Source organism: Sciurus carolinensis, chromosome 8, assembly GCF_902686445.1.
Source record: "Sciurus carolinensis chromosome 8, mSciCar1.2, whole genome shotgun sequence".
In the NCBI taxonomy this organism is placed as follows: domain Eukaryota; kingdom Metazoa; phylum Chordata; class Mammalia; order Rodentia; family Sciuridae; genus Sciurus; species Sciurus carolinensis.
The window spans coordinates 39,600,449-39,627,370 of record NC_062220.1 but is presented as its reverse complement, the minus strand read 5'-3'; the positions used below and the strand labels follow the sequence as shown (position 1 = coordinate 39,627,370).

Below are 26,922 nucleotides of genomic sequence, written 5' to 3'. Positions count from 1 at the left end.
AGTTGATGAATGGATAAAGAAACTGTGGCATATTTATACAATGGAATATTACTCCGCAATGAAGAATGATAAAATTATGGCATTTGTAGGCAAATGGTCGAAATTGGAGAATATCATGCTAAGTGAGATAAGCCAATCTCAAAAAACTAAGGTCGAATGATCTCGCTGATAAGCGGATGAGGACATATAATGGGGGGTGGGAGGGGCTAGCATTAGGTTTAGGGTTAGGTTTAGAGTTAGGCTAAGGACAGCGGCAAGAATGAAGGAAAGAAGGACTGTGTAGAGGGAAAAGAGGGGTGGGAGGGGTGGGGGGAGGGGGAAAAATAAAATAAACATCATTACCGTATGTAAATGTAAAAAAATAAAAAATAATAAAAAAAAAAAACAAAAAAACAAACAGACGTGTGTTTTAGGAGTGTGAGGAAGAAGTCAATTAATACTGACCATGACCAAATCTCTGTTGTTTCCTTGAAAAAGAAACAATGTCCAGGCATGGTGGCAAATGCCTGTAATCCCAGTGACTTAGGAGACTGAGGCAGGAAGATCCCGAGTTCAAATCCAGTCTCAGCAACTTAGCGAGACCCTAGGCAACCAGTGTGACCCTGTCTCTAAAAAATTACAAAAAAGGGCTGGGAATGTGGGATGTGGCTCTGTGATTAAGTGCCCCTGAGTTCAATCCCAAGGACAAAAAACAAAAACAAAAAACCCAAAAACAATGAGCATAGCTAGAGTGACATTAGTGAAGTATAAAAGATTCATAGATCTAGGATTGACTACAAATGTGACTTCAGTGTGGATTCTGTAATAGCTTCATGTAGAATATCTTTGCGGCTACAAATCATATTCTCGATAGCTGATTTCCCATATCAGCTTAAAGTGCTATTAAAAATATTGTGATTAGTACACTGCACAGAATGGTTTACTTAGTGGTGACTGACCTCAATAGATAGAACATAAGCAATAAAAGCTTGTTTTCTAGGCTTTTCTCCATAAAGAGTTGCAAATAAACCTTGATATACTATCACACATTGTTTTATCTTTTGAGCAAAGCTCCCTATTATTTTTATGGTTTACCTGGGTATACCAATCCAACAATATTAACAAATTTGTTTTACAGCTTTCTAATGAAAAATTCAAGAAATAATCCTACAATCAATGCCTATGACAATTTTTATTTTCATTTAACTTCAGACATAGAAATAGGTTCTATATTTGATACTACTGATGGGCCCAATATTAAAAATTGTTAAAATGTATGAGGCCAAATAGTTTTACCTATCATTTTTGACTACTAAGAGTTAATATTATGTAGAAGTGTTTTATATTATCACAAAAAGTAGACTAGCTTTCTAATAACATAGCAAAGGTGCTATGACTAAAAATAAAATTCAAAGTAAGTTGAACACTGCTTATATTGACTACAATCCAAAAATAAAATAGGGACTATAATTCTGTAGAAAACTTAGCACTTCTCTCCTTTTATATTATTTAGAGGTCCTTAAATTTAATGAAATTAGGTATATGACACAATGTTTTTGGGTATGTGTAGTATAGACCACCACAAATATTGAACCCAGGGCACCTTAACACTGAGCCCTAGTCCTTTTGAGACAGGGTCCTGCTAAGTTGCTTGGGGTCTTGCTAAATTGCTGATGCTTGCCTCAAACTTGTGATCCTCCTGTTTGAGCCTCCTGAGTCCCTGGGATTTCAGGTGTGCACCATTTCACCTGATTTATCATAAATTCTTATGGAGCTTACTATAATTCAGTTTATTGAGACGAGGGCCTTGTACATGTTAAGCACATTCTCCACCATTGAGCTACATGTGCATTCCAAATCTTACACCAACATTCTGCTGATCTCTTTCAGTAGAGAAATACTACCATTGCAGTGTGCTCAGAAAAGGGTGGGGAAATGGAACAAAATCTCAAAATTTTTTTCTCCTTTTATAATCAGAATTTGTATTAGCTTGTATTTTTCTGGAGGAGGGGTGAACAGTATATCCCTCTTATCCATAACGTGTTTTAATTTGCTGAACAGTTTTTTTGTATTTAAAGCTTTTTTTCTTTTGTTTTGTTTTTCAACCTCTTATTCCAGTTTTGGGAAACAAAGTAAGTGACTTTAAGCAAAGACAAACCTATAGGATTAGTAGGCAATCATTCTTAGATATCTAGATTCCTAGGTACTAAGTACATAGAGAACGCTTGTCTTCTCCCATACATTATATGCTCCATGCATGCAGGGGTTGTGATCACTGCAGTTCCTCCTACCGTTTCCCCAGCATATTGCACATGGAAGAATTCATTTGCTCCAATGAATTAAAAACTCTTTTATAGCATGAGAAAGTTGCCTGCTGACCTACAAAAAAATCCAGATCTGCTTAGCATCTGTTATCATACTTTACTTTCCCTGAAAGTTAACTATACAGATGACATACAGTGAACCAGAATTTATGCTGCTGTCCTGGTTCTGCTATAAACAGCATGACAATGGGAGAAGTCAGAGTTCTCTGGTGATATCAGTTAAGTGCATTTATGAAATTAAGTGATTTGAATAGATGGGGCCTGTTGAAAAATTCTAAAAGTCATTCAAATTCTAAATTGCTTACCAAATCAGAAATGGTTCATTAAGATATGTAAAAGACTACAAAACTTTCAGTTTGTAAGTAATGGACAAAGAATATTAGAAAATTTAAAATTTTTAATAAATGTGCTTTGTTCACAAAATGTGAAAAAAAAATACAACAAACACAAACATACATTTTCAGGTATGGTACCTCCCACCACTTGGCAGCTATGGTAAAACCACATGATCTATTCATGATCCTGAAGAATCCAACCACATGATTATCACTTGCTTTTTGAAACACCAAATTATTTTGGAGAAATTGCTGAGAATGAGACAGGAGGTCTCTTAACTTCTTTATAGTCATATGAAATAATTCTTAAGAGTACCCATATAATATTAGAAGGCCCTTCATTTATCATTACATGTGTGATCTGGCATCAAGTCACAATGACTGCTTATATTTCAACACTTACACGATGAATTGGTGGAACATGTGTTGGTTTAAATCCTGTTTCAACCTAATTTGAATAAACTGAACTTACAGTAACAAATGACATAAATTCAAACAAATTTATACTAAGTGGTAGTAGGTTTATAAAGAGATATTTTCTTCAAAGTACTACTTAAAATACATCATGCACACTTTGGAGCAAAAGCAGACTCAACATCTGTAAACACTCAGAAGAATTTATAGCACCCACATTTTAGCTATAACATAAATGCTGTCTTAAAGGTTATACTTGGATCAGCCTTTCAAAAGCACTATTTTAATTTACTTTCAAAGCACTTTCATTTGGTGTATTGTTGTCTTTGCTATTATGATTGAATTTAGCCAAATCAAAGAAAATAAACAGTATAATAAAAGGGTAATAGTAAAATGCAAGTCTCTATTATTCAGAACACAGTGCTTTTTCTTTTTCTTTTGAGGCAGCTACAAGACATAATCCTGTAGTGCTTAACTGGAAAGAAAGGTCAACCCTAATAATAAAGGAATCATAGGCTATTGAAAGTAAATGAAAAATTTCAGGTTACTTATGGTATATGTGAAAAACCAAATTTTGTTTAGTTAACTGACTTTTTTTTTTAAGATTAATTTACAATCTTGTTACTTTCATTAATGTAGCATGTGAAATTTAATTTGAAGTATTGGGTATACACACTCAACCATGTATATCTTAAAGGATAAGTTTTGTATTTGTAAATAAAATTTGACATTCAAAGGTAACTACAGCAATTCACAATAAGGACAAAAACATCAGTATTATCAGAGTAAAGAAGTGCAGTTTATGAAATTTAGGATCAGCTATTGAAAATGCAAGTTTCTGGTTAAAATACACACACACGCACACACACAACATTAACCATGAAATCTGAAACTGTGATATTTCAGTGCAAAAACCTCAGTATGAGGTAATTTTAATGTAATAACCACTTGAAAAAAAATCCACACAGTGGCACTCTTAAAAATGACAGTTTACATGACAATTGCTGGCTGACAAGACAATGTGCACTAAATGTTCTTAGCTGTTTAAACTTGTCTTGTTTGGACATATTTCTCCTTAATCATTTGCTTCTGATTCAGAAACACAGAAAGGCATTTATCAATGTGGAAAGGGAAAATTCCCACAGCCAACTAATGTTTTATGTATTCAAAGAAAATTTTCTGCTAGGCTTTAGAAAGAAACTAGGATACCAAAAATTCAAAACCATTTTGAAATTATCAGCAGAGGATTATTTCAAATTTTTCTGTGTAATTCCAAACATGTAGTGCAGCAACTCCTTAATGGAAAGGTGGGGACCCTATTAAAGTTGGTCTCAACAGAACATAAACTCTCTTACAAGTGCAAACCCTTTCACAAAGGTGTTTTCAGTCAGTAATGAGTATTATACATTGTTCCTTGCTTAAAAAAAAAAACTTTGTAAATGAAACCTAAATTTTAAAGGAGTTAAAGTAAATTCTCACAGATTAACACACTTAACACCAAGGCCCAAATCAACAAGAAAAGATATCAAAATACTACTTTGGCAATGGTGTTTCTTGTATTGTGCTAATGAAATTAGAATACATACTTTTGAGGAAATCTCTCCCCTGATGTCTGATGCTGCCAAATGAGCTTAACAGAAGAAGAAAGCAAAAAGAGCTATCACCAATTCCAAAAAGTTCAGGAACTATTGGATCATCAGATGAAACTGAATATAAAATGGCTTTCTGTAACAGATAACAATTTAGCTAGGAAAAAAAAATGATAAGTGCATCAGAAAAAAACTAAACCAATCTAGCTCTGTATCATATTTAACTCAAGAGTCATCAAAGTGCAATCTACAGCTTTCTACATATCTTAAAGTTTCCCATTGCAATGGTATAAAGTCAACACTGAACAACTGAAGAAAAGGAAAATATAGAGCAAATTATGCTTCATTTTTCACAATAGCACTAAAGAAAAAGGTACCTTCTATATCTTAGTGCGAAATGCTAAAGTAACAGTGGTTTCTGCTATGACAGGAGTCATTCTGCATGAAACTTTAAGCTTTCTATATAAGAATAAATTTTAAAATCCAGAAGTAGAAAAAAATAGCAAACTCTGTAAACCTTTGCATTTCTTCTATGCAAACCAGGTTTTAAGTATTGAGTTCATGTTAGTATTTCAGATTAGTGTAAGCAAATCAGTTTAGAAGTCTGGACTGAAAGGGCCTTTTGCTTTTATATTAACTTAAAAGTAATATGGGATCCTCTAGCTCATAGAAAGGAATGGAGCTGGCTTGACTTTCTCCAGAATCGGAGTCATATGGAGCATCAGGGAGTTCTGTGAAACCGTACGCTAATTGTTCATCTTCTATATCTGATCGAACATAGCAGGAAGGGTTAGAATATTCCTCATCTTCTATACTGTTGAAATCTTGAGGAATATATAACATCCCTGGGTAGTTCCTACTAACCAAGTCACTTGTGGTTTTTAGGGAAATTTTCCTAAATGCCATCAGATGCATATGTGAAAATTTTGAATACTTGAAGCGTTTAAAACCCAAGGACTCTATAGCAATCTTCCAGCTTTTCATCATCATAGCGTGACGGTTCTGATGGGAGGAATCAGGTGTGATGATAAGTAATAAACCATTTAACACTAATAGTTCGTGGGCTTTCTTGCAGCAAATCCATCGCTGGTAGGGTGATGGAAAATAGGAAAGAAGGAGAGAGAAAACAACCACATGGAAAAGCTCTCCAGGAAGCGAATCAATAGGATTTTTCAACTGCTTCAGGAAAGCATCTATAGCATCTTGTGCAAGCTGGAGTGGCTGCTGAAGTTGTAAGTTCAGGAAGTCACACTTATATACACTCTGCAGAAAGAGGGAAAAAAGGCATATTAATATCAAGAGTTGAGTACGTATGTAGCTCAGTTGTAAAGCCCTTGCTTAGAATATGCAAGATCCTGGGTTAGATCTCAGCACTGCAAAATTATTAAGCTTGACAGATTTATTTAACCAAAACTTATAAAAATCTCAGAAATTAAGTCCAGAGAATTTTTAGTTATCATCATGTGTGTGTATGAAGTCATATATAAAATACAAGGTTATATGTAAAATGACTTTTTCTTCCTAATAACTCAAAATTAGAAATTTATTCATGTGTATAAGAAAATCATGTTTATTTAAAATTTAATTTGGGTAAGAGTTTACTGGAATGATTTTATTTCTAAACTTAGTCACTTACATTCCCTTTGACACCTACAGCTACCACAAACAAGCTAGCTTAAAAACAACTTTTAAAGAAAAAATATCATGAAATAAGGATGAATCAAGAAGTCAAAGATGGTGATGAATGACGCATTATGATTTGTATGAGCAGAAAGATGCCAAAACTTTCTAAGGTCATGGAAATAGTCTTTTAAGTTATTAACTTCAACCATTTTAGTGTTAATACTACTTTTATTCTATTAAAATACTAATCTCTGGTTTGAAACAAACTACATATTAAATTCAATTAACAAAGTCAAATGACCACAGGAAGCACTACAACTAAAGGAATAAACATTCAATAATTTGATGAATATTAAAACTCTTTATTAAGAATATTGAATAACAAAGTGCTAGATTTTAAGTGTACTTCAAAGATCCATGTGGTTAAGGCTTGCTTCCCAGGGTTGGGTTTTGGGAGGTGGGGCCTAGTCTTGAGGTCATTAGGTGAGTGCCCCGAAAGGGATTATAGGACAGGTTCCCTTCACTTCCTGGCTGTGTAGTCAGTGGTTTTGCTATGCCACACACTCCAGCCATGGTGTGTTGCCAGTCAATTAGGGATTAGAACTACTGAAAATCATGCTTTTCTTGTTTTAAGTTAATTATCTCAGTATTTGTTCTAGTGACAGGAAACTTGTACAGAAATCATTTTAAAATTAGTTAGCTCATCATATAGCAATAGTCATTAACAAACATGTATACTAATACCTTAGTTCTTCCCTTCAGTTACTGGGTAGACAAGCTGCTCCCCTAATCATCTGGACTATCTATACTAGGCAAAGTGATACACAATGTTATATTATCTGGAAAAAGATTAGTTTTCTCTTCCCTTTGGTTTCTAGACAGCTTTACTGAAGTATAACTGACACAAAAGCATATTTAAAGTGTACACTTTGATAAGACCTGACATTAAACACCCATGAAATAATTGCAAATTAATAGAATCCAATATACCCAAATAATCTTTGTCCCTTAATAATCTTTTCCTCATATGCTCCTTCCTCTTCCTGTTACCAGGCAATGACTGATGTGATTTCTATCACTACAGGTTAGTTTGGATATCTGAGGTTTTTATATAAATGGAATGATACAAAATGTACTTTGTATTTTGCCTGTCTTCTCTCACTTAGCAGAATCATTGAGATTTATCCAGTTCTTTTTACAGGAATTAATATTTTGTTCCTTCTTATCTAAATTGCTAAATCATGTCCCACTGCATCAAGGCTATATTACCAGTTGGTTTCCCACACACCCCTTTCTGCATATCAGGGCTTTTTCTTGTTTTTGACTTATTACAACTGAAGCTGTTGTGAATATTCTTGTTCAAGTCTTTGGATAAACATGCTTTCATTTACCTTAAGAAATATCCACAAAAGGGGTGTTTGGACCATATAGCAAGTATGTATTTAATTTTAAAAGAATCTGCTTAACTTTCAACAAGCAGTTATACAGTTCTTACATTCCCACCAGAAGAATATGAAAGTTCCTGTTCTTCCAAATCCTTATCAACTCTTGACATGGCTAATATTTAATTTTTTGATTATAATAGGTGGGGAGTGATTTACTGTGGTTTTAATTATCATATGACTAATAAGTAGTGATGCTTATCTTCTATTCACGGACAATGTCATCAGAATATCTTCTTTGGCAAGGTGTCTGTTCAAGTATTTTGTCCATTTAAAATTAATTGGGTTGCTTTAAATTTCTAAAAACTGTTTTACTTACTAGAGAATTCTGAAAATTCTTTTTATATTCTGGATAGAAATCTTTTATAAGTCATTAACAAATGTGTATACTAATACCTTATCAAATATTTATCTCAGTATGATGTGGTTTGACTTTTCATTCCATTAACAGTATCTACTAAAGTGTCAAAGTTTTAAATTTTGATGAATGCCAATTCCTCAAGTTCTTTTCTGTGCCTTGCTTTTGGAGTAATGTTTAAGAAATCTCTTCTCATCTCAATGTCACAAATATTTTCTTCACTGAATTCTTAAGTTTTATTATTTTAGGTTTGCCTTTTAGATCTATGATTCACTTTGAGTTCACATTTGTGTATGGAATGAGGTAAAGTCCTTTTTGTATATGAATACTCATCTAAATGTTTTAGCACTATTTGTTGAAAAGGCTATCTATTTCAACTTGGTTGAAGACCAGTTAGAAGCCTTTAAGTTTGGGCCTATATGTGGACCCTCCATTATATTTGATAATCCTGACACCCATACCACACTGTCTTTGTTACTGTAGCCATAAAATTAAACTTTGAAATCTGGTAGTGTTAGTCTCCAACACTGTCCTTTTTCAAAATTATTTCAGGTTCTCTAAATTTACACATAAATTTTGTAATAAGTTACCAAATTTCCCCCCAAAAGTCTACTAGGATTGATCAGGATTGCATTTTAATTCTACAGGTTAATTGGGGAAAACTGACCTGTGAAAATATTGCTTTTCCACCAAATAAATACGGTGTATCTCTCTTCCATCATATAGGTCTTTTTTATTTCTTTCAATTCGTAGTCTTCAGCATAGGTTTCTCCACATCTTTTGTCAGATTCAAATAATGTTCACATATGAAATAGTTCATATTTTATATTTTATTGAAAATGGGAGTTTTAAATTTGTAAACAGTACTATTTTTAACTTCTACTTTTGATTGTTGCTATTGCTGAAGTATATATACATATAATTTCTGCTAGAATATATATACATATAATTGATTTCTGTAGATCTTATATCTTATAGTTTTGTTTAACTTATTAGGTCTAATAGCTCCTTTGTATATTCTATTGAATAAATGATCAGTGTCATCCGTAAATAGACAAATTTTACTTCTTCCTTTCCAATCAGGATATTTTTAATTATTTCTTTTTTCTTTACTTCATTGCTTAGAACTGCTGGTAAAATGTTGAATAGAAGTTGTGAGAGTCAACCTTCTTATCTTGTTCTTTCACCATTAAGAATGTTATTATCTGTAGGTTTTCCAGATCTCCTTAATCATATTGAGGAAATTCCCTTCAATTCCTACTGAGAAGTTTTATCAGGAAAGGATGTCAGGTGTTGTCAAATGCTTTTTCTGTGCCTACTGAGATAACACATACCTTCTCCTTTTTGGTGAATTGATGCAGTGAATAGATTGTTTCTGAAAATTAAATTAATCTTGCACTCTTGGGGTAAACCAGTTTTGGTCATGATATATTAATTTTTAAAAACAATGAATTCAACTTGCTTAAATTCTGTACAGAACATTTGCATCTAAGTTCATATGAGATATTGGTCTATAGTTTTCTTGTTCAAATGTCTGTCTGGTTTTAATACTAGGGTAATAGCCTCATAGAAGCAGTAGGGAAGTATTGCATGCTTTTTAATTTTAGGGAACAGTATATATATAACTGGTATTACTTCTTTTTTAACTGGTAAATTTATCAGTGAAGTCATATGTGCCTGGAATTTTCTTTGTGGGAAAGTTTTTTGTAACTGCAAATTCAAATTTCTTTAATAAACTTAAGATTATTTATGTACTTATGTCTTCCTGAGTAAAAGGATAGCATCTTGAAAGATAGCATGAGGGGCATGTGTCGTTCAAGGAATGTATCCTTTTATTTTAAGTAGTGGAATTTATTGGAAGAATGTTGTATATAATATTATTCTTTTAACATTGGCAAAATCTGTAATGATGTCACCTCTTTCTCTTTATTTCTGGGTCAATATAGCTAGAGGTTTTCAGTATTACAGAACATTTCAAAGAGCTAGTTTTTGCTTTCATCAATTTTCCTCATTGTTTCTCTGAACATTTTCCATTTTACTTCATTTCTATTTTGATCTTTATTTTCTTGTCTGCATTTTAATGTGTTAATTTTGCAAGTGCAAAAGTTGGTATTATTGCTTTGAGACATTTTTCATTTTTTTTTAATAATACTTCACTATTATCACACATTAATAGTTTGGCTGATCTGGGTTGAGCCCAATTAGGCATCTCTTTATTTCACTAAAAGATCAATCGAGTGCTGGCTGGGAATGTAGTTCAGTGGTATAATGCTTCCTTAGTATGCATGAGGTGCTGGGTTCAATCCCCATCACTGAAGACAGACAAATCAGTTCAGGCAATTCAGCACCATATGCATGTCATTCTTATCCTGGGATCAAATGTTGGTCACTGCGTGTTTTTCTCATGGCAATGACACAGCTCAAGAAAGAAAGTAGATATGTGGTCTTAAGCCTATTTCATTTTCTAATAAAAGTGTTTAGTGTTAAAAAATTTCCTTTTATTCCTACTTAAATGAGGTTAGTGCAATCCTATACATTTTAATCTCTCCCCTTTGTACCCCTGATACTGGGGATTGAACCCAGGGGTGTTCTCAGTCCTTTTTATTTTTTATTTTGAGACAGGGTTTCACTAAATTGCTGATCCTGGCTTTGAACTTGTGATCATCGTGCCTCAGCCTCCTGAGTCACTGGGATTACTGACATGTACTATGGTGGTGATATTTTATGTCTTTATCCTGGTTTGCTATGATTTCAATGTTTCTTTCAAAACTCATGTTGAAAGTTGTCAATGTAACAATATTAAAGGTGATAAATGCCATTATAGTGGAAGTAGGTAAGGTATGGAGGAAGTGGGCTTCTAATAAAAGGAAATCAGGTTCCCACCATCCTCTGTCTGGCATGTAATTGCTTATATTTTCACCATGTTTTTGCAGTATGAAGACACTCACTTGATATGCCCTCTTGATCTTGGGCTTTCCAGCCAAATAAACTTTTACTGATTATAACTGACCCAGTCTGTGGCATTCTGTTTTAGCAGAAGAAAATAGGCAATGACAATGTGAAAGAAGCTTCTCATTTCCATTGTGATTTCTTCTTTGATGTTCTGTCTACTTGTTCTATCAAGGAGGTTCTGAAATATCAAAGGATACTCTTATAAATGTTAATTTTTGCTTGATGTTTTGTCAGTTTTTGATTTATGTATTTGAAAGCTGTCATTGGGTGCACAAATGTTTAGGACTGTTATGTTCTCTTGATAAACTGACCCTTTTATCATTATGAAATGACACCTTTATCCTTGGTAATATTCTCTGTCTCTCAAATTTACTTTGTCTGATTTTAACACTTCCATAAATTCTTTTCTTCATTGTCTTGCTTTCAATCTATTTGCATCTTTGTAAATGAAGTACATTTTTTTATAGGCACACTATATTTGGGTCTTGCTTTTTTTCTCAATCTGACATCTTCTGCCTTTAAAATGGGTCACGTTTCTATTTATTGTAACTATTGATATGCTTAGGTTTAAATCTATAATCTTGCTATGCATGTTCTATTTGTCCCACCTATTCATTGTTCCCTTTCTTTTCTTCTTGCCATAATTTGCATTAATCAAGTTTTTTGTTGATCTATTTTATTTACTTCATTTACAATTAGCTAAACTTTTTTCTTCAGTACTTATAATACACATCATTAACTTATCATAATCTAGCTTCAAGAAATATTATACCACTTTATTTTTAAACGAACCTTAAAATAGTACATTCTAATTCTCTTAGCCTACTCTGTGCTACTATCAGCATACAGTTTAGTTTTACCTATGTTATTTACCCTGCCTATGCCATTATACTTATTTAAATGGTTGGATTAGTTTGGTAGGCCTTCTATAACAAAGTACAATGGATCAATTGGCTTAAAAAATAGAAATTGTCTCAGTTTGGGAGGTCAGAAATCCAAGATCAAGATGTTGAAAGGGTTGCTTCCTTCTGAGGACTGTGAGGGAGAATCTGTACTACTCCTCTAGCCTTTCTTCTGGTGATTTGCTAATAATCTTTGAAGTTCCTTAAATTGCAGATGTATCATTTTGATCTCTGCATTCATTTTCACATGATTTTCTCCCTGGGTTCTTGTTTCTGGTTCTAAATTTCTCCAGTCATATTGAAATAGGGTCCAACCCTAATGATTACATTTTAACTAGATTACCTCTGTAAAATTTCATCTTCAAATGAAGTCACATACTGGGGACTAGGGCTCCAATACACACATACACACACACACACACACACACACACACACACACACACACACAAACCAACCTATAAAAATGTTTAGTTCTCTTTTAAAAAGTTTAAGTAATGAGAAAATCATATGTATTTTTGCTTCTGTAGTTATCACTTTTAGTATTCTTCATTCCTTTTTCATAGATCTATATTTCCACCTCTATCTTGAGCAGTTCTTTCCTAACGTTTTTTTTTTTTTTTTTTTTTTTTTTTTGGGTGCTGGGGATCAAACCCAGGGCCTTGTGCTTGCAAGGCAAGCACTCTACCAACTGAGCTATCTCCCCAGCCCCCCTAACGTTTCTTTTAATACAAGCTTGTTGACATTAAATTTCTTCAGTTTTTGTATGCTTCAGAAAAATCTTCATTTCATCTTCACTATTTAAAGACATGGAGTTCTAGGATATGGAATTCAAGGTGATGACATATCAATTCCCCCCCTCACCCCACACATCCACCCCGGTTCCATTCAGTGCTTTAACAAGTCTGTTTAAAAACTGTTGCTTTAATGGCTCCAACACTAGGTTTAGAAGTTTGATTACAATGGTCCTGCATGTAAATTTCTTCATTTCTCTTGAGTTTGAGTGTCAAGCTTCTTGGATTTGTGAATTTATATCTTTCATCAAATTTGGAAAATTTCTGGCCATTCTTTTAAAATCTCTTCCTTTGGGACGGGGATTTCAATAATGTTTATGTTTGGATGGTTAAAACTGTCTCACTGATAGTCTTCAATTTAAAAAATTTTGTTTTCTATTTTTCATTTTGGTCAGTTTCTATTGCTATGTCTTCAAGATAACTTTTTCAACATCTAATATGCTTTATTCCCATCTAATATGTTTCATATTATACATTCTATAAGTTAGATTTGGGTATTTTAACATCTTTTCCAATTCTCTACTTAATTTTTTGCACATAGGGAATACAATTATGATATCTGTATTCTATTTATTTTAAATGATGAATTAACTATTAAAGTGTAAAACATATAGGAAAATACACAATCATAATCATCTAGCTCAAGGAGTTTCTATAGATAAAACTAGTTTAAATGTCCTTATTTCCTAATTTTAATCTCCCTCTTTTTTCTCACCTTTTTGCATGGCTAGTAATTTTTTTTTAATCCAGACATGGTGAATTTTACTTTGATGGATATAAGATAGCAGGGGATTGTCATAAGTATTATTGAACTTCAGTCTGAAATGTATTTAAGATACCTGGAGATAGTCTGATCCTTTTGGATCTTGATCCTAAAATTTGGTACGTGGCAGTGGAGCAGTGTCCAGTCTAAGGTTTAATATTCTTCACTACTGAGGCAAGACACTTTTATATACTCTATCCAATGCTTTGTCAATCTTGAGCTTTTCAGTGTGGTTGGTGGTAACAGGTACTTTTTCCAGTCTGTGAGAATGCTGGGCATTGTAACCTTTAATTCTTTCAGCTAGTACTATCTCTGGTCTCATGATTTTTTCTTACAAATATTTGCTAATAAGCACTTAGGTGTTTACTCAAAGGGGATCCTTTGCAGACTTCTGGATTTTCTCTCTGTGTAGTTTTTTCATTTGTGATACTCTATTCTAAAAATTCTAGCTGCCTTAGTCTCCTAGTACTTTCAGAGTCCCACTGTGATTTTATAACTCAGGTGACTCAGCTGGGTACTGCTTGGGTTCCCCTCTTTGTACCACATGTACAAATGAAAGGCAATATGCTGGTGCAATTGAAGGATTTATCTCATTTGTTTTCAATCTTTTATGGATCACTGCCCTTCATTACTTTGTGTCCAGTGTGATGTAAATTGTTTCAGATATGAATCTTCATGCAGGAAGTTTTCAGTAACAGTAAGCATTTCTTTAGCATTCACCGTACAACAAATTCTGTGCTAGGCACTTTAAATACTTTTCTCAAAAAAAAAATAACATCCTATGAAATGTGGTACATTATTAACCCCATGATACAGATAAGAAAATAAACATAGAGAATAGAAAGTGGTGGTGGTGAGATTCAAATCTAGTAAGATTCCATTCTTTCGTTTAGAAAGTACTTGATGTACCGTGCACTCTTCTAGGTGCTAGGAATACAGCAGTTGGGAAAAAAAAATCCCTAACTCAAGTTTATAATCTATATTCTCTTTATAATATTAATAAAGTAATTTGTGGACTGAGTGTGCAGTTCAATGGTAGAGTACTTGCCTAGCATGTGCAGGCCCAGGGTTTGATTCCTAGGACCACTATCAAAAATAAAACGCAATCTGTAATATTTTTATGCCTAGAGCTGTATTACATGTAAAATGGCAAATATTATGAATTTGTTATTCAAGAAAATTAACCAACTCTTTTCTAATAAGGAAAGTACCTGCTCTAGAGTCTTCTACCTTTAAAAAATTATCCTTAACAGAAGTTTCTGGCATCATATGAATAAGATAAAATAAAGTTTAATCTGATAAGTAAGTGATCTTGCTTCACCAAACTGAAGTAACAGTGTCACAAAGCAAATGAATGTTCTCAAAGGGAAGGATAATAGCTATCACTTATTAAGGATGAATACAGCACCAGGTCAAGTTTTAGTTAGATGCTTATTCTCACAGTACTCTAATAAAAGTAGAGGAAGCAGTCTATATGAAGTTAAGTACTTTTATATACTTAAGCACAAACTTAATTAATTTTTGGCTGACTCCAATGACCTTGCCTGTTTCTACTATTCCCTAATGACACTTCAATACAGTACATTTCAGAAAGAGATATGTATTTAAAAAAATCAAATCAAACAAAATGCGAAGCCCAAACATTATGTGCATTTCAATCTTCACTAGCTACTGAAGTTTCTTTTTTTCTTTTGTTTGGCTGCTGAACTTTCTTGATGGTGATTTTACTATAGCATATGTTATGGTTTAGATATGAGTGTTCCCTAAAAGCTCATGTGTGAAGACAATGCAAGAATGGTCAGAGGTGAAATGATTATGAGAGGTATAATCTAATCAGTGGATTAATCCATTGATATGGATTAACTGGGCAGTAACTGCAGGCAGGTACAATGTAGCTGGAGGAAGTAAGTCACTAGGGGTGCCTTTGAGGTTTATATTTTGTTCTTGGTGAGCGGAGCTCTCCACTTCCTATTTGTCAAGTCCTGAGTTGCTTTCCCCCATCATACATTCCCACCAAGATGTTCTGCATCACCTTGGGCCCAGAGTAGAGTCAGGTGACCATGGACTGAACCTCTGAAACCATGAGTCAAAATAAACTTTACTTCCTCTAAATTATTCTTGTGGGATCTTTGGGTCACAGAACACAAAGCTGACTAAAACAGTGTAGTTCCAGATTATGCCTATTTAGATAAGCAAGGAACAACAGTAAAATACAAATATGGTACTGGTTGCACTAATATTGGTTAATTAAATGCTCAAACATTTTCACATAATATGTATTTAATTTTGAATGGGAAAAAAATCTCATTAACTGGTACACAGGAAATAGATATTTTCTATTTTTAGGAATGTAAAGATTGCTTTTAGTTTGTAAATATAAATGCAAAATATTGAAGTCTCAAAACAAAACTACACATACCTCTACAGCAGGTACGATATCAATGCCAACAGTTAGAAATTCTTCAAACTTCAAAAATGGGTTAAAGCAGCTGCCAACATCAAGTAATCTGATCTTTCCTGAGGCTTGTAGCAACCTACAAAAAAAAATTTCACATTATTAAAGGCAAACTTGAAAATAACATATAAAAAAATTACAAATAACTTGAGTTAAAAAAATAGATCATGGAGATTATTGGTTAACATTTTGGTCTCAGGATGAGGGCCCTAAATAGCTTTCAGTTATAAGGGCTGTATTTATCAACATTTACCATTGAAGTTAGACTAGAAAGGCTTAAAATTTTTAAAATTCATTTATAAAAAGTGTCTATTATATGCTACTATAAATGATATTTTAAATGAAAAATATTAGATTTGAAAAAGAATTGTAAAAGGTGAGGTGAGGTCTTGACTTTTGAAGTCTCTTTAATGTATGGCATAACAGAAGACCTCCACTACAAGGTTTGGGGTACAGCTCAGTAGTTATAGCTCAGCAGTATAGCACTTGCCTAGTATGTATGAGGGTCTGGCTTCAATTCCTCGCAATACAATAAGTAAACAGATAAACAAATAAACAATAAACAATGGATTCCAGTGTCTGCCTTTGCATTTAAACTATAATATTATAGGCCATGTAGATTTTTAGACTTATCTTTGTAGAGGAATGAATCCATTCACAAATCAATTCTCAGTCAACACAACAATGTCTTCAGATTTTACTTTCATTTATTTCAATGAAAAAGGTTCAATGAAGGGAACATAAAGTAGTACTTTTTAAGTTAGAAAAATGTTTTCTTTTATACAAGAGTTTTCCTCATTCCCAAAAACAGTAGAAAAAAGAGGTAGCAAATTTAGTCAAAATGAAACTTAATATGGCTCTATCTAGTACTAAATAAGGATAAAGGAAAATAGTGGATTTTGTTGTTCCCAAGTCTGTAGTCCTAATGCTCAGACAGTAAAGCAACAATATTATGAATACGTCAACTTCAGATATATGCCAATTTAATTGATGCTTAAACATTTTTTTAAAAAAAATTATGAATACACATTGGAAAATAAAGAGTATGTAAGTAATTGGGTAAAAGCAGAATCTTGGCTCTTTGAAGGCTAAAGAGCAGAGAGAACCTACCTAGCTTTATTCCTAGTATCCTGGCTAGCATATTGCCTTGGAGAGATGTTAAATTACATATGGTAGCTTCCTGGAAAAAGCATTGGGAGTCAAAACAATATAAGCTAGACCCATTTTTTTTTTTTTTTCAGAGAAGAAATGCAATAAGTAGGGATTTCATTTTTAACCAACAGCTTGATGCTTCAACATTTTAGAAAAATGATCAGTTACCTATTGATTATAAATAAATTATAAAAACCTCTCTAATATAGTATATAATACTGTATATAGTATCATAAAACATGACACAATTACAAATTTTTTTTGCCAATAAAATGTAATTTTAGGTAGGAACTTATCTGAAAAGGGGTTATGAGGGTGCAAGAAAATAGCAATTTCACCAAAGTAGGTCTTAATTTTAAGGCCTTTAAAATAACTCATTAATTTTGACCCAGAGGAGGGTCAGTTTTTGTAAGAAATAGTCAGAAACTCCCAGTGCAAAGAGTTGCCCCTAGGACTTAAAAGGTAATTTTCTGTACTGCAGCCAATTTGAAGGAAGATCATTATATGTAATTTGGATGACGGCTGTAACAAATAATAATTTGTGATGTCAAATTCAATTTTGTAGTCAGGCATGGTGGCACAGGCCTGTAATCCCAGTGGCTTGGGGTGCTGAGGCAGAAGGATCGAGAGTTCAAAGCTAGCCTCAGCAAAAGTGAGGCACTAAACAACTCAGGGAGACTCCCTCTCTGAATAAAATACAAAATAGGGCTAGGGATGTGACTCAGTAGTTAGTGCCCCTGAGTTCAATCCCTGGTACCCAAAGGGAAAAAAAAAATAGAATTTCATTCTTGAAATACCACACTATACTAGTTCCAAGGAAGAAAGAGACCAGTGATCTTTTGTGGTATAGGTTACAAGTTGTTACACCTGAGCAAAAGGTCTAATAAATAGGGACCAGAGAAATGCCTGGCATAGAGTTAGCACTGCTGGTGAATTTTTACAATCAGAACAAAGGAAGAATCTATAATGTATGTAATACCATATATACTGCTAAATCATCATTCTAATCTTTGCTTGAAGATATGGTTAAGAGGTCTGCAATCAGAAACTGAGATTAAAACCTGATTCTGTCCCTTATCAGTGCAATATGGAACACAGATAATAATGGTACCCAAACATGACAAATTTTTGCAGGATTGAGATAATACCTTCAATTCTTGACCCAGTGACTGATACATATAAGTGCCCAAAAAGTGATACTGTTAGTAATTACTATCATGTTATAGATAATATCTTCAAATCTGATAACTTTTTTTTTTAAAGCTTCCTCATTTTCTGAGTAGTCTAAATCATTCTAGTTAATTCAACAGTACAATATAGTCACCAGTTACTTAACATCATGGATTACCTTAATTTATCAATTCTCAGTAATTTACTTATTCCATTTCAAATTCCTTAGTTCTGTTCTTTCATTTTGTCTATGCACTAAACACAAATATACAGTTTAGGGCTGGGGATATAGCTCAGTTGGTAGAGTGCTTGCCTTGCAAGCACAAGGCCCAGGGTTCAATCCCCAGCACAGCAAAAAAAAAAAAAAAAAAAAAAAAAAAAAAATATATATATATATATATATTACACACACACACACACACACACACACACAGACACACACACACAGTTACACAGTTTAAGGAACAGTCACATTCATATAATTACCACCCAAGTCAAGAAATAAAACACTGCCTGCACCCTAGAAGCATGATTCTCCCTGATGATACCTCCTACTCTGTTCCATAATGGTAGCTACTACCTTGATTTTAGTGATAATCATTCCCTTGACTTCCTTTTATAGTCTTAACTACCTATGACAGAAAGCCTAAATAATATAGTTTAATTTTACACTACACATTTGATTTGGTGACTTGCTTTTTTTCATTTAATATTATGTTTGTGAGATCTGTGCTTCTGTAATTCACTTTTGTTGTTATATCATAGTACCTATCTTTGACACATCTCATTGGGGCTCTGATTAGTGTGGCACTAAATCTAAAGATGATTTTGGGAGAATTTATGTCTTTACAACACTGAGATATCTGCCTTTCTTCCTTTTCTCTCTACCCATCTAGTCGTTTGTCTCACTTCTTTGCCTAGGACTTCTAATAATGCTAAACAGAAGTGACTAAGTGGGCACTTCTCTGCCACTCTCACAGGGAATATCCCAGTGTTGTAAGATTAACATAATGACCACAGTAGGTTTTGTATACAGCAATACTCAATAAGGTTTTAGAAGTTCCTTTTATGCTTATTAGGGTTTTTTTTCTTTTTCTTTCTCTTTTTGGCTTGCTTCAACACAAACAAATGTTGCATCTGTCAAATCCATTCTATGTCTCTATTAAGATATGATTTTAATCTACATTATACCATACAGTAATTTTATAACATTAAATTAAAATTTCATTCTTGCAAAGAATATGGTTTAGTTTTGAGATGTTATCTTTTTCATAATTTGATTTGTTGTGTAAATGTGTAGGTAACTTAGCTCCTATGTCAACATTTTTAAAAAAATTACAAATAAAATAAAAACAGTTGAGGATATACCTCAGTGCTAAAGCACTTGACTAACTTGAACAAAATAACCCAAACTCTGGGTTCATGCCCCAGTACTGGGGGTGAAAATCTGAGTCCATACTTTAACATTTTAAAAAATTCTCATTATTTTGGGAACTTTCAAATCACCCAGAATTGACTTAACTGGTTAGAATTAGGCATTACGATTGTTTTTAAAATATATTTTATTGGTGCATTATAATAATACATAACAATGGGATTCATTGTAATATAGTCATATAAGCACAATGCATAATTTGGTCTGTTTCATTTCCCTGGGGACCCCTTGTTCTCCCCTACTTCCTCCACTGATTCCCCTTCTAGTCCACTGGTCTGTCATATTTTCATGAGCTTCCTTTTCTTTTTGTCCTCTTTTCTTTCTAGTTTCCACATTTGAGAGAAAACATAAGACTTTGGCTTTCTGAGTCTGATTAATCTCAATATTCTCCAGATCCATCCATTTTCCTGCAAATGATATGATCTTGTTTTTTCATGGCTGAATAAAATTCCATTGTGTATATACGTCACATTTTCTTTTTTCCAGTCATCTGTTCAAGGTACGTAGGTTGGTTCCGTAACTTGGCTATTATGAATTGTATTGCTATAAACTTGGGAATGCATGTATCCCTACAGTATGCTGACTAGCTCATTTGGATAATTACCAAGGAGTGTTACAGCTGGGTCACATGGTGCTTCCATTCCTAGTGTTTTGAGGAATCCATACTGATCTCCATAGTGGTTACACTAATTTACAATTCCACCAAAAGTGTGTAAGTGTTCCCCTTTCTCAGCGTGCTCACCAGAACTTATTTTTATTTGTATTTCTCACAACTGCCATTCTAATAGGAGTGACATGTGAGATGAAATGTAATTGTTCCCCACCCCCCACCTTTCATTTTAAAGCAGGGCTAGGGATTGAACCCCTCAGAGTCTCATGCTAGGCAAGTACTCAACATTGTGCCCCATCCCTAGCCCTCAGTGTAGTTTTGATTTATATTTCCCTAATCTGGTAGAGGTTGAAATTTTTTTTTTTCATATATTTGTTGGTCATTTTTATTTCCTCTTTTGAGAAATATCTGTTTAGTTCATTCTGGGCATAGAATTTTTAAAAACTTCTGAGGTGAATGTACTGGGTAGCTATAATTAACATACATTTAAAATTTTAACTTAATTTTTTTTCATTTGAAAAGTTCACATTGATTCTATTCTCTTACTGGTAATCATACAAAAATGTATACCTGTACTGAATAATCTTAGCCTTTTCCAGACTACATAAAACCTTTAGAACATTTAAATTTTATTAACTGGTATCTAAGTTATATTAGTCTTTTTGTATATTTTAATCTATTACCCTGAAGATGTTACCACTTACTGTTGTATGTTATGCTTGTTTAGATTTATCAACATATTTATTTTATTTTTTTGGTTTTTCAATTCTTTTTTCACCTCGGACTTTATTTCTGTCTGGATTGTTCATATCTTTAGAATTTTTTGGTTGTTGTTGTTGTGTTATGGGGGGATTGAACCCAGGGGTGCTCTAACATTGAGCTATATCCCCAACTCTTCAAATTTCTTCTTTGTTTTTTTACATGGAGTCAGTTTTACTAAGTTGCTGAGGCTGTTCTCAAACTTATAGTCTCCTCCTGTTCCATCCTCCAATTTGCTGGGATTACCATTGGGTAACATTGCATCTGCTTAGAATTTCAGAGGCTTTGTTCTCTCATTCTCTCTTTCCTTCTGCATCTCCAAAAAGGTGTAAATCATCCTATCATTTGTTCTTAACCACTTAAAAATTTCACTACATTTTCTTGTTTGTGTGTAGAATTCTGGATAACTGTTTTGCAGTTCAATAACTTTTTCTTTAGTTCATTCCATATACTGCATTTTTAACCCAAATTGTTTTAATTTTGCCTTTCCATATGGCTAGTTTGTACAGTTTTTATTCCCGTTAGAAACTTTTAAGAAATTCTTTAAAATATTTTTGTTGTTATTTGTTTAAACTGCAACTCATAATCCTAATATCCTTTATAGGTCTGTTCTTGCTATTTGCTGTTTTTGCAGATTTTAGGTCATGGTACCTTGTTTCCACATATGCTTCATAATTATTACTATTATTTTTACTGTGAACTGTTATTTTTCTTAAGAAATTACTCTTTTTGCTAATTCTTTGAGCAGAATAATTCATATGTACTTCTTTTAGGCAACCTGGAGTATCACCAGTGCAATCATTTTCAACTAAATAACTGCAAGGTTGAAAATTCTGGGGACCACTCAGGGGATATGAATTTTAACTGAATTTATGCTTGGGATGTCCTGTGGTTTCAGCTTGTTAGGTTGTCTGCTCTGATTGAATAGGCCATACTTATTTCTGGTTCATCAAACTGAGAGAGGATCTGTGGAGATTCAACTCTTATTAAGGGATTATATAAAACAAAGATCAAGTTTGCCAGTTTGTATAAATGCTCTACGGGTAAAAGCAGCTTTGTGTTTTGCTTTCCTTTCTTGCTTCCTGCCATCATTTGAATTTTATTTTATCAGTTATTTGATGTTTTTAGAAAAATTTACTCAGTATTTTAAAAACATTGTTTTCAATCTAGAGATTGTTTAGAATGCTCAGCTAGCACACACTGTAGTTTAACTTTTAAATGTGCAGATTAATTTAGTCTAAATGGTCAGCATAAAATCAGTTTGTGACAATACAGACAAGAGTTACAAAAGGATATTTAAACAGAAGTAATGTTATTGTTCATCAACATGAAGGTAGTAGTCTATTATATGCTATAGATATCTATTAATAACTCTTAAGTTTCTTTATCAAAAAAAGACGAGAGTTAATTTTAATGAATAAACTTTACTTCCATGTAATGTGTGTGTACATGTAGAACCTAACTTGAAATCAATTCCTAATTAAATTGTTTAAAACTTTAAAACTACAAAGAAGTGCTAGTTGTGATAACAAAAGAGGAACTACCTTGAATGCATATTCCTGTTGCTTAAATAATGTTCTCAAAAACAAACTTTTTGTAAGTTATAAATTTAATTAACAAAATTAATTATGCTGATTTCCAGCAAATAATACTCAAAAAACATTGAATGTGAGTCCTAAAAGAAACTTTCCATCATATAACCATGTGTACTTTAAATCAACAGTTCCTAAATATTTTTGGATTATAAATATTTTTAGTAGTCTGATATACGGATCCCTTTTCAAAATGCTTTTAAATGATTAACTGAATTACAAAGAAAACTAGTCATCCTTAAATACAATTAACAAAATTGTTATAGTTATTGTATATATCTCTAATTTCTGTAAGTGACAAAGCATAGGTAATAGATTTTGCTGTTTATATTCATTAAAGAAGAAAATGCTACATTTTAATTAGAAGTGAGTGAAAACAAAGATTTCATTCTTGTTGAAGTTCCTGGACCCTCTAATAGGTTAACTGTTAAATGAACAGGTTCATTTCACACAGTATCATCTGTCAAATGGAAAGAAAATTATTTTAAAGGAAGAAAACACTTTCCTTCTAGGGAATTCACAGATGGTGATTATGAGGTTAAATTTGTGGCTCATTTATGACATATGCCACGAATCCTTACAAAATATTGTTGTATTAATCTCACCTTCAGATCCTATATTATTTTTCATATGCTATATAGTCCTCATTCAGAATATTTTTCATATTTTGGAAACTGTACCTTTTTGAAGTTTTTTTTTTTTTATCTTTTGAACTATGTGAACTCCAGAAATTTTCTGCAATCAAGATAGTTAAAATGCCTAATAGAGAAGTGAATAAAATTAAACCAAATTACCCAATTTTCTTATTTTAACCACCACTTAAATTTTTTTTCTGCAAGAGAAAAACAATTCCTTTATATTCACACTATGCAGAACTATCTGATTTCTCAGATTTTGCCTAAGTTTTTATGTGAATTACAATCATATAGTCCAAAATATATTAATTTTCTAAGAGCTACTTTCATATCAACCTGATTTTTTTATGTATGGTACCAATAATCATGGATAAGACTAAATCCCAGCACCAATACTTCTGTATTTGAAGCATCAATATTCACAATACTTAAAGTTCAACAACAAACACTACTACTACTTATGCAAATTTTCACAGTATAAATTTACCTGGGGGAGGGATTAATTTATTTGCAAATTAAATGGTAGTAATGTGGTGATTAGATATCTGGATTTCAAAAAGTTTACATTATCAAAGTAATAGTAAATCATTTAATAAAAAATACTTAAACTGTGTATTAGGATATTGACTCTTCTGAATAATATGGATTGAACTACTCACTCTTAAGTGCAGTTTAAAAATATGAAAACACCACTATCTGGTATCCCAACCATATTTCAGATTACCTTTCTCTCAGAATACAAAAGACAAAACCAAAAAATGCCCCAAATCCCTAAACCACAAAACAAAACACCTTTGTCAAATCATAAGTTCTTTGTCATAATTTTTGATGAGGAAAATGTTAGTACAACTATGAGGGCTGTCAATTCTAAAAACGGAATATTTTCAAAGGCAATAAAAACAGAAGTTTATAATAAATAGCTATAAGTATATAGCTATTAAGACTGTTTAACCTTTGTTTTTTGCGGTTCTAGGGATTGACCCCATGACCACGCACAAGCTAGGCAAGCACTCTATCACTGAGCTATATTCCCAGTCTAATCGTGTTTAGCAATCGTTATTTTCATTTCAGAACTACTGAAAAAAATTTCAAATCTTTAACAAAAAATTGAACTACATTTAACATAATTTTTTTTAAAAAAAGCTTTAAATGCACACATACCTTAATTTGACACTTACTGAATACCTACTATTCCTTTCAGCCTTGTGAGTTTGAAATATCAAGCTTGAGTAAGGGAGTCCTGACACTCAAGGAATTCAGTCCAGTGAAGATAGCACACATGCAAACAATGCAATGGTTTGCATTAAGTAGAGGATTATAACACAATGTTATCACATAGAATACTGGTGGAAGACAGGGGAACTCCAGAGCTGGGGACTGCAGGAAAAATAAGCTTTTTCCCAGGAGAAAATGGAGAGAAAAGAGTAGATACTAAAGACTTGCTGAGGTGGATGACTGTCATTCCAGTCCGAAAGCACAGGTAAGTACAAAAGTGTATGTTTCCAAGTAGAGAAGAACTTTCCATAAAATCTTCAAAATTCATTACAAAGTACCTTTTGAAATGTCCATTCCCTGATTTTTCTATTTGTACTTCTTTTTTATTATAGGTTCACAATTTCACTTTGGGGTTCTGTCCACCCTAAACACTGTTTTAAAACTCATCTTGAATTTTAAAAACAAATTTAAAAAATCTTTAATCACTTTTCCTAGGAAACAGAAAATAAAATATCTGAAATGTCTTTCATTGATTTATCCAGGAGTTGAAAATCTAACTCTACTACCATGCACACACACACACACACACACACATATGTATATTTTTTAAACTGACTTATGCTTTAATATAACCATCACAATATAATTTTCCCTCAAAGAAATATAAAAGTTACTAAAATGAGAATAACGGTAGCACTTTCTTCCTTGCATTTATACAAATTAAATTAGTTAACTACACATTACAGTGATAAAGAGTAAAGATCTAACAATTTTTTTATTTTTTTAATTTTTATTTTTTTAAGATATAACAATTTTTGAAAAATCTGGAGACAATCAACAAAAAGTTATCTTTAATGCACGCTTTACTACTACTACATGACCTTAGAAATTTTGCTTATCTTTTCAGGGTGTCAGTTTTCTTTAGAAACAGAAGTAGAAGACCTCCAAAGACTATTCCAATAACTATGTAAAATGTAGATAAGTTCTTGACAGAATAAAATACCACTCTCTTGCCCAATTCAAACCTTTCTGTATCAACTTCCTGCTGAAAATAATGTTTAAAAAGTTACTACTGAGCTGGGGATACAGCTCAGTTAGTAGAGCGCTTGCCTCGCAAGCATGACACCCTGGGTTCAATCCCCAGCACCTGGAGGGGTTTCAAGATGGCGGACTAGAGGGTGGCTGCATTTCATGTTGCTCCAGGACACAGGACTCGAAACAGGAGATAGTGAGAGACTTGGGACCAACTCAAAGCCGCCGGGTGAGTCTCTCCCGTTGGGGAGGTGTCCCGGATGGGGCGGTAGTCCCAGAACGCAGGGAACTTTGATAAGAAGAGCTACCCGGCAAGACGCAACTCCCCCTGCTGGAGCAGTAAACACGGACAACTGGGAACATCGTAGAGGTGGCTGCTCAGCACAGCGCTTGGACTCGGAGCAACCACTGGGGCTCCAGGCGGCTGCCTGAGGAGGAGCTGCGTGGCGAGCTGTTTGGACTCAGAGCGATCGCTTCTGAACACCGGGGGGCTGCCCAGAGGAAGAGGAGGAGCGCGGCGGGTCGCTTGGTCTAGGAGTGACTGCATCAGAGCCACAGGCGGTTGCCAGAGGAGGAGCTGCGCCGCGAGCTGTTTGGACTCAGAATGACCACTTCTGAACACCGGGGGGGTTGCCCGGAGGAAGAGGAGAAGCGTGGCGGGTCGCTTGGTCTAGGAGTGACTGCATCAGAGCTCCGGGTGGCTGCTCAGAGGAGGAGGCAAGTGGTGAGTTGTTTGGACTCAAAGCGACAGCTCCTGAATACCGGGGCCTGCCTGGAGGAGGAGCATGGTGGGTGGCATGGTCTCCGGGAGCGACCGCTCCTGAACCCCCGGGGGGCTACCCCGAGGAGGAGGAGGAAAAGGGCGGGTCACTTGGACTCGAATGACTGCCTAGGGCTACGGTTGGTTGGCGGGAGGAGAAGACGCGAAGTAAGCTGCTTGGACTCCTAGTGACTGCGTCGGAAACCGGGCAGCTGTCTGGAGGAGGAGGTGTGTGGCGGGTCTCTGGGACTCAGAGCTATTGTACAGGGCTCCAGGTGGCGGCTCAGAGGAGGGGCCGCATAGCCAGGCGATTAGGTGCAGAGCAGGGTCCCAGGACCTAGGCAGTTTCTTGGTGGAAGAGCCTCACAGAGACACACTTAGGGGCGGAGCGAAGGTTCCAGGACTGCGGGCAGATTCTCTGAGGAGAGGCAGCCTAACTAGACTCGTCTGCACAGGGTGAGGCTCCCAGGCCCAGGAGGTAGGTCCGGGCCCCTGGGAACGTTCCAGAGGAAGGCAGCCCAGCCCAGACGGTAGTTGTAGATTGAGGGGAACCGACCAGCGAGACCACCCACCACGTGAGTCTTCCCTGCCGGGTGAGGTTTTCCCACAAGGACAGTAAAACCAGAGACACAGG

The 26,922-nt window shown here is 34.2% G+C and overlaps 1 protein-coding gene across 2 annotated transcripts in view; it reads right to left on the bottom strand.

The window, feature by feature from the left end:
* Positions 1-2,686: 2,686 nt before the first annotated feature.
* Bmt2 (base methyltransferase of 25S rRNA 2 homolog) overlaps positions 2,687-26,922 on the bottom strand; it is an 87,127-nt gene continuing 62,891 nt past the window's right edge. For both annotated transcript variants that reach the window (XM_047562350.1, XM_047562351.1), the window contains exons 4-5: positions 15,893-16,007; positions 2,687-5,904 (exon numbers count right to left, since the gene is read on the bottom strand). In XM_047562350.1, the coding sequence (XP_047418306.1) occupies positions 5,275-5,904; positions 15,893-16,007 (745 nt within the window). In that variant the 3' untranslated portion in view covers positions 2,687-5,274. The remainder of the gene's footprint in view (positions 5,905-15,892; positions 16,008-26,922) is intronic.